Here is a 17,186-nt window from a genome sequence, read left to right as displayed (position 1 = left end):
AACCTTTCCTGATACAGATACAGAGCCTGAGATCCCAGCACTAGAAGGCTGAGGTGAGTGCACCAGGAGTTTGAGGCCAGCCTCTGCTGCACAAAGGGACCCGGCATCCCAGAATAACAGGAACTTTAGCTTGTCCCAACATCTTTCAGCATTTCCTCATCTTACACATTCTGATAAGCTCAGTAATGAAATCTCTCTTCTCCCAGAAGCCTTCAAAACATTATAGAATAAACATTCCCTTAAGTCTAAGATACTTAAATACTGATGATAATAATAAGTCATAAATAAAGATGTTTAACTGCTGGAGACATTCAAGATCCCTCCATTCCAAAGGGCTTCATCAATGTGTCGAAAAACAAGGACCCTTGACTTTAGACTGGAAGGCAGGAGAGGAGACAGAACAGAAGTGCAGTAAGCACGGGTGTTGTTTCCGGACTCTTCAAAGCCACCAGAGAAGGCACTCCACATTCTTTCTTAATTGAAAGTAACTTTGATGCTGGCGGATGTGGGGAAGGGAGTCCTATCATAGCCTCAGCTGGCAACAGTACACTGAACAGAGGGAAGATCACTGGTGCTAGTGAAGCCAGTTTTCTCCTCGCCTGCTTTCCTAACACCCCTTCCCCAAAATGAGGTCTTGAGAAATCCCCATTCTCCCAAGACGTCTCTGCCTGTTTAGAGATGAAATGGAAGGACCTTGGCTGACAAGGAGACGCTGGAGGTGTGGCATCGAGGAACTGCTAAGGAACACTCTACGCTACATTTTTTTTTTTCTTTTTAAGAAAACCGGGGGAGGGAGGGGTGCCTAAACAAAATTAGGATTTACTCATCACCAGATGGATGATAAAATATTTATGGTTGCCAAAGACAAATTTACACGCCCCCCCCCCTTCCTCCCAACACTCACACACCCTGAAGCAAAGGCGGAAATAATCCAGGGAAGGGCAGAACAGGTTGGCTTGCTCTAAATCCTCTTTTCACCCGCTTGTACCAGACTCCCCTAGTCCCCAGCTCACGCACATAAACACACACACACACACACACACACACACACACACACACACACACACGGAGCCCAGCCTCTAAGTGGCCACTTCTCCGCCCCACTACCCCATCATTAGTTCTGAGCGGACTCTGCCCAACAACTGCTCAGCCTCCAAGGCGTCCCTATGGGTGGCGTCCCTAGCATCCAAGAGGTTCGGAAACGCCTGGGGACCTGGCGCCAGTGCCAAGGTTGAGGAACCTGGGGGTTCCTCCTTCCACGCCTTCAACCTGAGAGAGGATTAAGTTGTCCCGGACTGGCAGAGCTCAGGAAGCGGTCCCTCCCACTCCAGCCTCTCTGGAGCTCGGACACCCAGGGGTCCCCTGCCTCCGTGGAGGTGAGCGCGCACTCACCGGAGGTGAGCTGCATCCAAGCACAGATCTTGTACACGGTGGCTGTGTTGCAGAAGAAGAAGAGGGTAAAGCAAACGATGCAGGCGATGATGAGCATCATGGAGAGGCCGATGAAGAAGGAGGCGGCTTTGAAGGCGCCCGAGGGCAGCGTGGAGAAGTCCGTGAAGCTACCCCTGCAGGTCAGCTCCCGGGAGAAGCCGTTGCCGATGCAGTAGTGGAAGAGCCCGAAATAGCCGGCTTGCGGGGTGTCCACGCCGTCGCCGATCCAGTAGGGCTGGATGAAGCACACCACATTGACGATGGCAAAGCAGATGGTGAAGATGGCCCACAGCACGCCGATGGCCCGCGAGTTCCGCACATAGTTGGTGTGGTACAGCTTGGCAGCCTCCTGAGCCGGGAGCATCGCGGCGGCGGCGGCGGCGGCTCCGGGCATTCTCCCCCTCCTCCTCCTCCTCCCGGTCCTCCGCCTCCCCCCGCCTCTCGGCGCGCAGGAGACACACTCGCCGAGCGAGCGGCGTGCGTTGCAATTCCCCTGCCTCCGCCTCAGCCCAGCAGCACCAGTTCTAGAGTCTGCACCCTCGCTCCCGGAAGGAGGGAGGGGGAGCGTGGAGCACCCCTCCGGCTCGCCAGGCACAGCCTCCCGCCCCCCTCTTCCCTCCCTCCTGGACCCGGCTCCAGCCCTGCTTTGCACCCTCCACTCCTCTGCTCGTTGCTGCAGCTGCTGCAGCTGAAGCCTGCGAGCCCTCACGCCCCCTTACTCTTCATCTCGCCTTTGACCCTCTTTCCTGTAGGCTCTGCTGGTGCCCCAGGTCACAGAGGATCGCGGCTACCAGGAGATGCTTCTTAAGTGCCAGGAGCAAGAGAAGCAGACGTGGAGTTATAAGAGCGCGCCCAGAGGAATCCTAGAGGCACTCCCTGGATCCTGGAGGATGTGCTGCTGGCCAAGAGGCTGATCCTGAGCTTTTCATCACCGCACAGGAACGTGCTTTGACCTCTGCATCTCTGCAGGGAAAAAAAGAGGCAGCCTTATGGCAGGTGTAGGTGAGAAAGGAAGAGAGATGTGGTTCCCGGGGAGGTATCCCTGTTAAAACCACAGAATTGCCCCAAGCTAACTCTTAGGTGACCTCAGGTTGGCAGATGGAGACAGGAGAAGTTGGGCAGAAGTCTGTCACACAATAATGTAGAAGTCACGCCTGGAGGGTGATCCTCTATTGTTTCTCGTCCCACTTTTCCACTATGCAACCAAATGAACTATGGCAAATGGAAACCCCAAGCTTCGCTTGAAGTCAAACCTTTTCTCTCCCACGCGGCTTGCAATAGATGGGGCCTGCATGCACAGAAGTAGTTATCACAGAATTTTAGAGTTTGTTTGAAAACATCGGATAATTTGGCAGGTGTTTCATTTATTGCACAAATACTCATTGGCAGCTAGCATGTGCTAAAGATAAAGAGGGATAAAGATAAATGGGATGAGTGCCTTAACAGTGGAAGTATTTCCACCTCTCCCACAACCAAAAGCTCCAGTTAACCCGAGAATTGGTTTTAGTGTAATTTCCCCGGATCGTCTGCAAACAATCTCTTGCACAATTAATGTGTACTTTACACTGTCCCCTTCTCTCATTTACTTTCTCCATTCTTGATACTGCCCTTTTTTACAGCCCTTTCAAAATGAGTTGCTCATTGCTATCTCTATTTTTTTTTTCCTGTGGTCGGTTACTATCTGGTTCCTTCTGAACCGTATAGCAAACCGACAATGCTCAATTGCAGGAATAGATTTTGGTACAAATAATCTTAAACTCCACAATGTAATGCTGCATTCTTTGAGCAGATGAAAGAATGCGCCCATAGACTCATCCAGAAGTCTGTACTATGTAAATTACCCTTCAGTAAAATTGGGCCCAACGTGTAAATGATGGAGATTAATTATGCTCTTGATCTGATACCCTGAGGATTTGCAATTATGGGGGTGGGGGAGTAAAGAGAGGGGGTTTAGGATTAGGGACACAGAGGCAATGAAGGACCTTCTGCTGCAACTATGAACGATTTGAGGTGCAAGTGTTAGAATTACACAGGAGCGTTTCCTCTGCATCCAGCTGCGGAATTACAGTTCAAGATCCGTGAGGCTGAGTTTGGAAAAGAGGACATCGTTAGACAGATCAGGGAATGTGGTTGCTGAGGTAAGCCAGAATTGCTATCAAGTGTAGCTATAACCTTTCAGAAAGCCTTTAAAATATCAAAGCGATTTAGGACAGATGCAGAAGGTGATCTAGATGTGGACACATTATGTCTTTAAAAATATAACTCAAAGAGATCTATCTTCTGTGTGTTTGGTGGTAATGAAGGGTCAGAACTTCTGTTAGGTTTCATTTCAGAACTCCCCTACGGCTGCCGGTAAGTCAGCATTTTAACTTGGGAGGAAGAAGAGAAAAGAAGATGGTAATAAGTTTTGTAGGGTCAGTTGGCAGGCAGTGTGTCCTAAAGCAGAGAGGGCTTCAAGGCAAGAAAGGACAGTGATTTCTAGTGACTCTCCCAAGCCCTCAACTCCCCTAACCCTGCTTATATAAAGTTGTCTTTCTTTGAAATCAATGCCTTAAAAAACAAACAAACAAACAAACAAAAAAAAACCTTTACTGTCCCTGGGGTTGAGTTTAGAGGTTGCTGAGAAGAGAAAGCTGCAAATCAAAAAGCCTGTTTGTGTCTTGATGCTTAAATTGCCTTCCAGGACAAAGAAAAGACTAACGAATGACTCAGACTCAAAGGTTGTGAGTCAAAGAGCTTTTCTATTTGAGGCACGCCAAAGGAAAGCCTTATTCGTATTCCAGGTTTGGAATTGCCTCCAGGTTTCGTGCTCAGAATCTGTATACCAGCAAGCACATTTAGAGGTGTCCACTCTTGTCAACAACCACTGAGAGCAGTCCAGAGTTGGCAAGCTGTTAGTTTAAAGTGCTCCTGTGCATTCCCCCTAAGAAGTCATCATTTTTCCCTTCAAGTTAGGATCAATAAGACATGAACCATGTCAATAGACTTCCACAGTGTCTTGTACTATAGCAGATGTTCAGGCTAAAGTAGGGTCCTCCAAGACTCTAAGAACTACGGATGAGCTGGAATGATCAATTCAACAGTAGGCGTGCCATCCAAGAATGAGCGCTCTAACGGCCTTCACACTGCCATGCCACTAGCATTTGAACCTTGACCTTTGCACCTTTACCCCACAGGGAAGATAGATCCCACCCTTCATTTAAAATCTCTGACTTGCGCCATATAGATCAGAGTGGTTCTCAGCCTTCCCAATGCTGCAACCCTGTAATAGAGTTCCTTAGGTTGCAGTGACCACCAGCCATAAAATCATTTCTGTTGCTATTTTATGACTGTAACCTTGCTACTGTTATGAATAGTAATGTAAATGTTTGATATGCAGGATATCTGATATGCAACCTGTGAAAGAGTCATTCAGTCCCCATGGGGTCACAACCCACCGCTTGGGAACCACTGATATAGATGGACTTCAAGAGCTGGGACAGCGAAACATATGTGAGACTCTGAAATCATCCTCTGTCACCAGGATAGCTGCTGTTTGGGGGAGGAGGAAATAACAAAACTAGCCTGATTCATGCTACAAAGCTGCTATTGATAGAAAGGTATTTTGAAACTATAATATGATTCATAAGTGCTAAATAACTGGTAGAAGTCTGTCGTTGACAGCATAGAATTAGAAACACTGAATGCTCAAATCTCAAATCTCACTGTTGAAAATGCTTTTCTCTTACTGCCACAAAGGGTCAGGAGTGAAACTCAGCCTTCACAAACTGCCTCAATGCATGCTAGTTAGGACTATAAAAAATGAAGAAACTGAACAATAGTTGGGTTGTGTGACCCTCCTAAGGTCCAACGTGAAATAAAGAACTAAATCCGTTGATAACAAATTACCCTGATGCAGCACAGGAAGTGGAGCCTTGCGAGCCAGACCCAGCTTGCTACCTTGCTGCTAGTATGCCAGGCTCTTGAGGGCTCGGTCACTCTTCTCTGGGATTTCGTGAGGAAGAGAGTACAGAAAATACATCTAAGATCCCTACTATAGTATTTTATAAAGACTAAGGTGACTTCTCTAGAAAATTTAAAAGAGAGAAACCATTATTGGAAAAAAAAAGACTTATCAGATTATGACAAGTAGATATTTTATTTAAAATTGAAAGCCCTTTCTGAAATTGCATAGGTATAATTTTGCAAGCAATGGATGATTAGGATTTCCAGATGAGTCATTGCTTATGATCAACGTCATCAAGTGAGGACTGCTAAATCCTGTTGGTTAATTGATTTTTAGAGTTATGCCCAAGGTCATTGGATCTCACCACAGAATACAAAGATTCTAATGATTAAGCTCTCTGCACCCCTAACATCCTCTCCTCTCTCCCCTTGGACCTTCAGTTTCCTTCCACCCTCTCCTCTCTCCCCTTGGACCTTCAGTTTCCTTCCACCCTCTCCTCTCTCCCCTTGGATCTTCAGTTTCCTTCCACCCTCTCCTCTCTCCCCTTGGATCTTCAGTTTCCTTCGGGATTTTTAGGAATCAGGACTACCACTTACTCAGTCACTGGGCTAGTAGCCTCAATAAGATGGCCTGAGTGTCTCAGCACTCTCAGAAAGTCAAGATCAAATTGGGATCCAGGTAAGATGGATCTGAAGTTAAAGAGGTTTTATGACCCTAGTTGGCCCCTGGAATCCGCATGGTGGAAGGAGAAAATCGACCCCTGACAGGTGTCCTCTGATCTCCACATGTGCATCTACTGGATATGAGTGTGTCCACCCTAGTCAATCAAACAAACATAAATCAAATACATAAATATAAAAAAATCAAACCTTCATTCCAAGCTCATCCTTTGGAGTGTTTCAGAAAAGGTAAAGCTTACTTAAAACTTTCAACTCAGGGATCATGCTGGGAAGCACTGCTACTTGCATTCTCTGCTATGAGCATCTTTAAATGCATATCTTGTCCCTATTCTGCAATCATTTAGGTCTCTAAAATCTCAGGTTCAGATTTTTAAGAGTCTCTCAAATAATGTAGCCCATATTTTAAAATCTTACAATCCTCATGTCCTTCTAAATAAGAAGAAAACCTATTCCTAAGGCTGCGTTCCTTACCATAGTCATAAACGAATGCTAACATTAATGATTCAGTACTCTGGTGTAAGGGCACATTTTAATGCCCTTCAGGTTCTGCTGCAGAAGCCATTCAAACTCTCAGCAGCTTATAACCACAGCATCTTCTTCTGATCTACACCACATGATCGTCAGTGGCTGTGGTTCTGCCCCATGCAGCGGCCCTGACAATGCATTTGTCTTGACATCCCCCAGATTTGGGTTGAAAGAAGCTCCTATTTGCTTCATGCTGTTTTCAGAAAGAGAACAGAGGTGGAAATGGCTCCAGCAAATTGTGAGCCTATAAATAAAACTGTAGCATATCATATCAAAGAGCTGAGTGAAAAAATTAAGGTGTTTAATAAAATCCACTATATTCATTTTCAATTCTAACAAAACTTTAGTTTTAACTTACTTTCCAAGGATTTCCTAAACTTATTCATATGAGTTTTATTTAAATTCTGTGGATTAACCATCATATCCCACCTGAATGAGAAGAAAGTGCACCTTAGTGGGGTTTATAATAAAAAATATTGACAAGGTGATAAAAGGACAGTATTCAAACATGCTATATGATTATACCTGTTAAAATTCCATTTATTTTTTTCCTTTTATTAAAGTTGGCTTTTACAGCTTCTCCCTCTGTTCCTCACGGCCCTTCTCCATCTCCCTGACTGGATCCACCACCTTTCTGCCTTTCTTTAGAAAACAAATAGGCTTCTAAGAGATTGAGAGAGCTTCTGGGTGGGGCTTGTGTCCACTTCATCTTCCAGCTCTAGTGCAGACTCACACAGGCCCCGTGCCTGCTGCCAATCTCTTGTGAGTTCATATGTGCATCAGTCCTCATGCTTTAGAGTCTTGATTTCTTGGTGTCTTCATCCACTCTGGTTTTTACATCCTTTTAACTCTTCTACCTGAGGGTTCCTGCGGGGAGCAATTTGATGGAGATGTCCTAAATTCAGGAAGGAGTGTTCCAAGGTCTCTTATTCTCTGTATAATGTCTGGCTGAGTTTCTATATCTGTTCCCATCTGTACAGGAAAAAGCCTCTCTGATCATGGCTGAGAAAGGTACTGATCTATGGGTGTAGCTCAATGTCCTTAGGAGCCATTTTATTACTGTGCTCTTTTAGCAGATCAGTTCTATTTGGTTTACCCTAGATCCAAGCTGGCTGTCTAGTCTCAAGTTCTTACTCACCCAAGTAGTATTAGGTAAGGGTTCCATCTTGTGGAGTGGGCCTAAAGTTACATCAGATATTGGTTGGTCACTCCCACAAGCTTTGTGCCACCACTGCACTAGCTTCTCCTGCAGGCTTCACACCATTGTAGATCAAAGGGTTTGTGGTTGATTGGTGTTTATGTTTCTCCCTTTGGAGTGTGCAGACTACCTTCTTGTACCAAAGACATTAGAATGTAGGGGTGAAGTCTCTATGTGGGTACCAGCTCAACTTCTCCATGTTCAATGAGTTCTGTAGGTGTTGTCTGCTTTGGGGGCTTTTCAGTCAGTCTGTGGAGAGCAAAATGTTTAAGTATTAAAAGTTGGCACTTAGGAATGAGGATGGGCTAGAAGTCCACAAATGGGAAGAAAACAGTATATAGCATCAAAATCTGCTTGTCCCCTGAGAACAGCATTCAAGAGTGAGTAGGAGAGGCCACAATAGTCTGCTACAGATCTGGGGATGAAACTGGAAAACTGCATATGGAGACGAGAAGGAAGAGTGACGATCCTAAGCTCTCCTCCCTGCTGCCCTGGCAGCCTTGTCTGCAGGTTCCCAGGGAAGCTGGGATAAATCAATGAGTGAGGGGAAGGAAGTTTGATTTATGTATGTGCGACTAAAGATGGGGGCAGCAGGGAGGGGAGGTTCCTGTGGGTGGTCTGCTACAGAGCTGGGGACCAGACAGTGGGACTGGATTCAGAGAGGAAAGAGAGGTGAAGATTGAAGTTATGCTGGCTGTCTGCTTCCCTATAATTATATTATAAAAGTAATTTGTTTTTAAGGAGAATTTAGTTTCAGAGTGAAAACATGTGTTTTCCTACGGCTTTCTAGGAACGCTAGTGAAGCCAAAGACCTTGGAGCAGAACCTGCAGTCAGTACTTTACTAAACCAGCACAATTCCTAACAGCAGTCTAAACTTGAATCCTTGTACCCACAGGCAGATGTGATCTCCACCACTCATCAAGGACAATAGAAATGCCACAATGGGCATGAGAAAGCCCCTAGGACTACAAGCCTACACAAAGAACCGTAGACAACTAAAGAATGGTGAGAGTGGAGGAAAGAGTCTTCCCCAGGGAAGAGCATGCCAGTGGGATACCCAATACAAAGTGGTCATGCACTGAAAACATATATACAAGTAGCGTTGTACTTGTAGCATACATGAACACATGTGTGTGTGTGTGTGTGTGTGTGTGTGTGTGTGTGTGTGTGTGTATGAGAATATATACACATGAATATATATATACACACATACACAAAAAGTGTAATGAAAAATGGGTCGTGAACTTGAAAGAAAGTGAGGCAAGGTATATGGGAAAAATGTAGTCATATTACAATTTCAAAATAAAGAATTTGCAGTGTTTTTAAAGTTGGGTATAGATCATTTTAAAAACAAAAGAAAAATCCACAGAACTAGTGAACCTACAGGATTAACTTACAAAAGTGTCACTTTAAATATGCAGGCTAAATACAATATGACACAAAACTTAATTTAATCAGCTCCCACTCATAGAAGCATGAAAAACTCAATGAATCTTCTGAAAAATAAGCTAACTGGGAGCGGGGAGGGAAGTCATTTTAGGGCTAATATTGATCAAAGGCAAACAATAATTCAAAAGTTTAGAGAGAGAGAGTGGCCAGAGCTGTCACAGATGAATCGCAGTGGATGTGGGGACTGAGGCTGCTCAAGGTGCCGAGATCAGAGCTGGCTGACCACCTGTCAGCAAACAAGACTTTTACACCACCTTCTCTAACATCCAGGGAACAACTCCAAGGGGAGTGTAATGGCAAAAAGAATGTGAGAGCTGGGGGGTGGGGGGGAGGGAGGAGGAGGAGGGAGAGGAGGAGGGAGAAGAGCAGGAGGAGGAGCAGGAGGCAGAGGAGCTTCTCTACAGGGCTGTCTGAGTACAGCACAGTCATTGCAATTGTGACTCAGCTCCTTCGGTTACCTGCACTGGGCCACACAAAACTGGCCTTGTCGCCTTGTTACATCATGGCTCAGAGGGCCCTACCTCTCCCTGGTGAGCTGTAAGCTACTGAAAGATTCTAGAAAGTAGGAGTCATTGCCTGCAGCTGGGTACCCACTGGTGAGCTCACTATACTCCAATGGATCATTGCAGGATCCTATGGTCTTACATCCAGAAGGCCTTGATTAAACTCAGCAAGTCAGAAAACAAAACACAAAAGCAGGAATGTGGGGAAAGGATTCTTTCAGGAAGAGGGATTAACAAGGGTAGAAAAGAGACAAGAAAACATAGGTGGTAAGAATAAGCAGTCACGTACCACCAATAAAGTTCAACCAATTTTCTGGAAAAAAATCTTTAATTCTCTCTTAAATTAAAATTAGACTCTGAAAATACCTAATAAAAAAATTAGACTCTGGAGCTGCTATCATTTCTTATCTAAAATGTCCAGTTTTCAACAAAACGTTATGAGACACACAAGAATATCAGGAAAGTGTCACCTTTCATCTCTCATCAGGAGGAAAAAATTCATTCTGTGTGAAATGATTCTGAGTGGACCCGGATAGCTTTATGATCAAATCTTTAAAGCAGATACTTAAGATATATTCGAAAATAAAAGAAACCATGATTGAAGACATGAAGGAAAACTTGATAACTGTCATTCATTCAGCAAACAGGGAATCACAATAGAGAAACTGAGACTACGGAAAGAAAGAAAGAAAGAAAGAAAGAGAGAGAGAGAGAGAGAGAGAGAGAGAACAGAGCTTCTGTAGTTAACAAATCAACACTGTCATTCATTCAGCAAATCGGGAATCACAACAGAGAAACTGAGACTATGAAAAAAGAAAGACAGAATGAACACAGAGCTCCTGTAGTTAACAAATCGACAGAAATTATCCTATGGAGAAAGGGAACATAAAGGCACACACATGTGTATGTATGCATATAACACACACAATCATTATCTATTCTTACAAGGAAGAACCTGAATGGGTTTCTAATTATGGTGAGTGAAAAAGCCAATCCTAGTAGATTCTGTACTGTTTTCTGTACTGTTAAGTACAGCATTGTTGAAACGACAAAATTACAGAAATGAGTAATCAATAAATAGTTATCGGATACAATAAGTGGTGAGGCTTGGAAGACAATGATTATGACCACAAAAGGGCAGTCTTAGGATGCCCCTGTGCTGGTGGAACTAGTCTATGTGTTGGTTGGCTCACTGTCTGTGCCCAGTTCTGCTATAACATAGAGTTTTGCAAAGTTTTTACCAACTGGAGGAAGCTGAGTAAATGACTCCCAAGGATCTACACATACTCTTTTATATGGTTAAATGACCACAGCCCATGAAAATTAATAAAAATGCCAGCAACTTTTCTAGACATTTATTTTGAATCTGAATGCTTTGCCTGTGATTGTGTATATGCCAATGTATGCACAGTATCTTCATAGTCAGAAGAAGAGTTACAGATGGCGGTCAGCCTCCATGTGGTGCTAGGACTAGAAGCCAGGTCGTCTGCCAAGAGCAACAAGTGCTCTTAACTGCTCAGTCATCTCTCCAGCAGCCCTCCTGCACATTCAAAACAATAAATAAGATGAAGAGAGCAAGGAAGACAACCACATTAGTCTCTGGCCCCCACACATATATACACATGTATACACATGAACATCACCCCCCAAAAAAAACACATTTTGAAAAAATAAAAATGAGTTTAAAAAATAAACCCAAATTTGATGACAGACATAAATTGAAAGATTCAAGAAGCTTAACAGTATGATTACTCAAAGAAAAGCATAGCTATATACATCTTAATGAAATGGTTAAAGACAAAAGTCTTAAAACAAAACTAAATGAGAGCCTAGCTTCAGAAAATTAGCATTTTATAACAGAGGGGTCATGTATGCCCAAGAGAAGCCAAGAAGTCAGTAGGCCACATAATACTGTTTTAAACTTTAAAAAAAAAGATTTATTTTATTTATGTATATGAGTACACTGTAGCTGTCTTCAGACACATCAGAAGAGGGTGTCAGATTCTATTATAGATGGTTGTGAGCCACCATGAGGATGCTGGGAATTGAACTCAGGACCTCTGGAAGAGCAGAGCCATCTCTCCAGCCCATTTGAAATCTTAAAGGGAAAGATTTGTCAATTCAGAATTCTAGCTTCAGTGAAAAGTTCCTACAATAATATCTCTCCAGAGGAAGAAAAATTAAGATTTTGGTCTCAGAAGCATTTGGTTATGGGCATGAAACAGGGACTAAGTGTGTATTTTACATATCAAAGCAAACCTGCCCTCCATGACCTCCCAGCATACTTCAGTCCCTACCCAGTATACCCTGCCACCAACCCTGAATCTTCCAGCGCAGGGGCTGGGCTGCCCTTTCCACTGATGTCCTTCCTCATATCCAGACATTTTTGCTCTCCCCACTCTCTTGTGCGAGAGCTTTCTTTCTCTCTCTACCCTCTGCTCCTTTCCCTTGGTGAATTCCCAGGCCTTTGTCCTTGAGACCAATAAACCTGTATTTAATATAATCGAATCTGACTTGAATTGACTCATTTCACCATGAGACAAATAACTTATCAAGTAGATATGAAAGAATGTTTGAGAAGTCACCAAGCAGAAGACAAGGCTACAGGAGGGAGACCTGCTTTTGAAGAATGAATAAACAGAAGCAGCTACTGGAGGTGGAAAGGTTTAAGCTGGTTCTAGGAGGGGGCTCAAGAGAAGGAGGAACATTCACTGAGCCTAAGGATGTATGAAAATGCCATATGGAAGTCTACCATTTTGTAAACTCAGTTTTATTCCTTTCTCCATTTTTCATGTGTGACTGCATGTGTTGCATATATGTTTCTGGGTTTTTGCATGTATGTGGGTGCACATGTGTACATGCATCTGAAGGCCCAAGCTTGATGTCAGAAATAGTCCTCAGTTGCTTTTCCACCTCATTCATTGGAGTCAGGATCTCTCAATCAAACCCAGAGCTAACTGGTATGGCAACTCTTGCTAGCCAGCTTGTTCTGGAAATTCTGTCTCCTCCACCTTCTGAGGTTGGAATTAGAGGTGAGCCACCAAACTCATCCAACCCTTCCATGGGGTTTCTAGGGATCCAAATTCCAGTCCTCACATTTGCAGAGAAAGCACTTTAACCATGGAGCCATCTTTTGTAACCATGCCTGGTCGTTTCTAAGCTAATTGTGAGAGTTTCCACTCAAGCAGCTGGAGAATCAAGGAAGGGCATACCTGTGAGGAACCTTCTAGATTAAATTAGCCTAGACGTGCCTATGAAGGATTACAGTGATTAGGTTAATCTAAATGAGAAAATCCACCCTAAAAATGGCAATGTGTGGCAGGGTCAGGCTCCCTGAGAGGAGGCCTGTGTGAAGCTGCGAAGGTGAAGACATGGAGACCACAGGATTTCCAGAGAGGAAAGCAAGCTAGAGGCATAGAGTGGGCTTGCTCGAGTTAGAGGATGTGTACTTCAGATTGCAAAGCTGGAGGAAGAAGCCACTCAAGCCCCCTGGAACCCAGACAATTCCATCATGAGCCCAAGATGCTGGACACAGAGATGCAGGATGCTCTTCTCTTTGGTCTGGGGATGTTTACTTTGTATACCTTCATGCAAGGATGTAACTTGTTTTTAATCATGCTGAAGCTCAGAGTTAGGACATTTCCTGAAATGTCACCAGAGACTTAGAAGTTTCAGAACTGCTAGACTCCAGACACTTTTGAAGTTGGACTGAGTATATTTGTGTGTTAGGAGGTAGCATGAACCTATGAAGACAAATAGCAGAGGAGTGTACATTAAGACTGATGTGTTTGGGGGCCAGCAAGATGGCTCAGCAGGTAAACCTGCCTACTGTCAAACATGACTCCTTGAATTTGATTTTTCAGATCCACATGGTGGTGATAACTGACTCCTGCAAGTTGTCTTCTGACCTCCACACATTTACCTTGGTACCCAAACATGCACATACATATACAAAAAAAAAAATGTGATAAAAATAGGCTTGATGTGTTTGGGTCAAGTTAACAAGGAGTAGAGTTTTGTTCATTAATACTGTCAAATGACAGGATCTAGAATCACCACAGGGACTATGTATGATGATGGATTATTCAGCCTCTGGGCAGGCTTGTGAGTGATTATCTTGACTTCAGTAATTGAGGTAGGAAGATCCACCCTAGAAGTGGACATTATTTCCTGGGTCCTTGACTACATAAAAAGGAGAAAGTTACTTGTGTGTAGCTCTCTCCTTCCACCATATGGATCCCAGGAACTGAACTCATGTCTTTAGGCTTGGCCTTTACTCACTGGACCATCTTGACAATTTAAGAATAGATGAACTAAATAGAAGGGGTAAGGGAGAAGAAAGGGGCAGCAGACAGCCAGATGTATTATCTCCTAACTATTATCCTTGTACTTATGAGGATGAGACAGGAAAACTGCCTCAAATTCAAGTCCATCCTGTGCTATAGAGTACAACCCTGCTTGAAGGTGGGGGAAAAGAAGAAGAAAGAAGGACTAGGAGGAAGAGAAGGAGGAGGGGAATGGGAGGAGGGGAATGGGAGGAGGGAGAGGAAGGAGGAGAAAGAGGAGGGAGAGGAAGAAGAAAGAAGGAAAAGAAGAGAAAGAGAGAGAGGGAGGGAGGGAGGGAGGAAGGAAGGAAGGAAGGAAGGAAGGAAGGAAGGAAGGAAGGAAGGAAGGAAGGAAGGAAGAAAATGGGACCCGACAGAACGATGCTGCATATCTTGCATTCCCAGTATGAGAATGTATGCTTACACAAGTAGTTCGGGAAACATTTTTACAAGATTTTCAAGTAATTTAAAGCAAAACGTTAACATTGTTTGATAAGGTTTTCAGTAGACTATATGTAGACAACATATAGAAAACTACTATATAAGGGAAGGTGGCAGGAGATGGAAGGAATCTATGAGTTTGTGAGATTTCTACATTTAAGCAGAAGCAGACATTAACTCTAAATAGACTATGAAAGAAAGTACAGATTCCCCAATGTGGGTGCTGGGAATTGATCTTAGGTCCTCTACAGGAGCAATATGTACTCTTAAACAGAGTCATCTATCCATCCACTAACAGTAAAGTTTAAATGGGACTCTAAGGCCCCTTGGTATTGCAAACTTTATATGCCCCAGTACAGGGGAACACCAGGGCCAAGAAGTGAGAGTGGGTGGGTAGGGGAGTGGGTGGGGGAGGGTATGGGGTACTTTTGGGATAGCATTTGAAATGTAAATGAAGAAAGTACCTAATAAAAAATATATAAATGGGACACTAAGCATTCAACTGACCCAAAAGAAGTACAGGAGCAAACCACTGAGAGCTAATAATAAAAAAGTAAACCCAAATCCATCCCTATTAATGTTAATTCAAATGCTTTTGGGCTAAACACTCCAGTTGTGATGGTTTGTATGCTCAGCCCAAGGAGTGGCACTATAAGAAGGTGTGGCCCTGATGGGATAAGTGTGCTACTGTGGGTGTGGGCTTGAAGGGCCTCACCCTAGCTGCCTGGAAGCCAGTATTCTGCTAGCAGCCTTCAGATGAAGATGTAGAACTCTCAGCTCCTCCTGCACCATGCCTGCCTGGATGCTGCCACTTTCCTACCTTGATGATTTTGGACTGAACCTCTGAATCTATAAACCAGCCCCAATTAAATGTTGTCCTTTTAAGAGATGCCTTGGTCATAGTGTCTGTTCACAGTGGTAAAACCCCCACTAAGACACCAGTTAAGATTGACAGAGTCACTATAAAGATATCCTACTTGTGTATGCTACCTATTATTGGTGACCTGTAATATGCATACATAAATGTAAAAATACATGGGTCTGGAGTGATGGCTCCTGACTTAAGAGTGCATACTAAGCTCTAGAGGACCTGGGTACGGTTCCCAGCACCCACATCAGGTGGCTCACAACTACCTGTGAGTCCAGCTTCAGAGGGAGCTGACGCTACCCTGGTCTACAAAGTGAATAAGGACATTCAGGGCTGTTACACAAAGAAACCCTGTCTCAACATAACAAAACAAGACAAAAAAAAAAAAAAAAAAAAAAGAAAAAGCTACTTAAAAAAAACACAAAAATTCAAATAATTAGGAATTTAACAACCTACTCCTAAATAATTCACAGGTGAAATTGAAACCATAAAGGACACTGGGGTTATTGTATAGTGAGCAATCCTTATCCTAGGATGTGAGACAAGTAACACGGCACCTGGGAGGGAATACAAAGCTCTAACTGCTCCCTTCAGGAGGACTCAAAATCAAGGACATAAGGATTCAGTTACAGACATCTTGAAAAGCAAACTTAACCAAAGAAAGAAAAACAATTTAATTCACAAACTATGAGAAAGAAATTTTTTAATTTATTATTCATTCTGTCTGCATGTATGACTTCAGGCAAAAGAGAGCACCAGACCTCATTATAGATGGTTATGAACAATGTGGTTGTTGGCAATTGAACTTAGGACATCTGGAAGAGCAGCCAATGCTCTTAACCTCTGAGCAATCTTTCTAGTACTGTGAGAGAAACACTTTGATTCTTTGAAATAAGCATTAAATGGAGAACCTTGGCCAAGAATATAGCCCAGGGCTTGACTAACATGCACAACACCATCAATTTGACCTCTATGAGTTTGAGGGTACCCTGGTCTAGATAGCAAGCTCCTGGCAAAATTCCATCTCAAAACAATTGAACAAAGAAAACGAAACAAAAACTAGATGTAAGAGAAATCTCTGTAATCATGGGAGGCAAAGATTTCTTTTGTTTGTTTGTTTGTTTGTTTTCAAGACAGGGTTTCTCTTTATAGCCCTGGCTGTCCTGGAACTCACTTTGTAGAGCAGGCTAGCCTTGAACTCAGAAATTCGCCTGCCTCTGCCTCCTGAGTGCTGAGATTAAAGGAGTGCGCCACCACGCCCAGCTTGAGGCAAAGGTTTCTTAAATAGGATCCTTAAAATCAAGAAACCCAGAGGTAGTCTTTTTTTTTTTTTTTTTTTTTTTTTTTTTTTTTTTTTTTTTTAAAATACAGATCATTTTTTTTTTTTTTTTTTTTTTTTTTTCTTTCCATTTTTTATTAGGTATTTAGCTCATTTACATTTCCAATGCTATACCAAAAGTCCCCCCCATACCCACCCACCCCCACTCCCCTACCCGCCCACTCCCCCTTTTTGGCCCTGGCGTTCCCCTGTTCTGGGGCATATAAGGTTTGTGTGTCCAATGGGCCTCTCTTTCCAGTGATGGCCGACTAGGTCATCTTTTGATACATATGCAGCTAGAGTCAAGAGCTCCGGGGTACTGGTTAGTTCATAATGTTGATCCACCTATAGGGTTGCAGATCCCTTTAGCTCCTTGGGTACTTTCTCTAGCTCCTCCATTGGGAGCCCTGTGATCCGTCCATTAGCTGACTGTGGGCATCCACTTCTGTGTTTGCTAGGCCCCGGCATAGTCTCACAAGAGACAGCTACATCTGGGTCCTT

At 43.6% G+C, this 17,186-nt stretch overlaps 1 protein-coding gene and 1 long non-coding RNA gene across 4 annotated transcripts in view; one reads left to right on the top strand and one right to left on the bottom strand.

Annotated features, from left to right (window-relative positions):
* Positions 1–1,964, bottom strand: part of Lhfpl3 (lipoma HMGIC fusion partner-like 3) — a 529,544-nt gene extending 527,580 nt beyond the window's left edge. For all 3 annotated transcript variants that reach the window (NM_001081231.3, NM_001359998.2, NM_029990.2), the window contains exon 1: positions 1,393–1,964. In NM_001081231.3, the coding sequence (NP_001074700.2) occupies positions 1,393–1,825 (433 nt within the window). In that variant the 5' untranslated portion in view covers positions 1,826–1,964. The remainder of the gene's footprint in view (positions 1–1,392) is intronic.
* Positions 1,134–9,108, top strand: A930003O13Rik (RIKEN cDNA A930003O13 gene). Its single transcript, NR_027362.1, has 3 exons — positions 1,134–2,433; positions 4,811–5,030; positions 8,677–9,108. It is a non-coding gene; the product is annotated as an RIKEN cDNA A930003O13 gene (long non-coding RNA).
* Positions 9,109–17,186: the final 8,078 nt, after the last annotated feature.

The sequence above is a fragment of the Mus musculus genome, chromosome 5, assembly GCF_000001635.26.
Source record: "Mus musculus strain C57BL/6J chromosome 5, GRCm38.p6 C57BL/6J".
Taxonomy (NCBI): Eukaryota; Metazoa; Chordata; class Mammalia; order Rodentia; family Muridae; genus Mus; species Mus musculus.
This window is presented reverse-complemented; position numbering and strand designations above follow the sequence as displayed.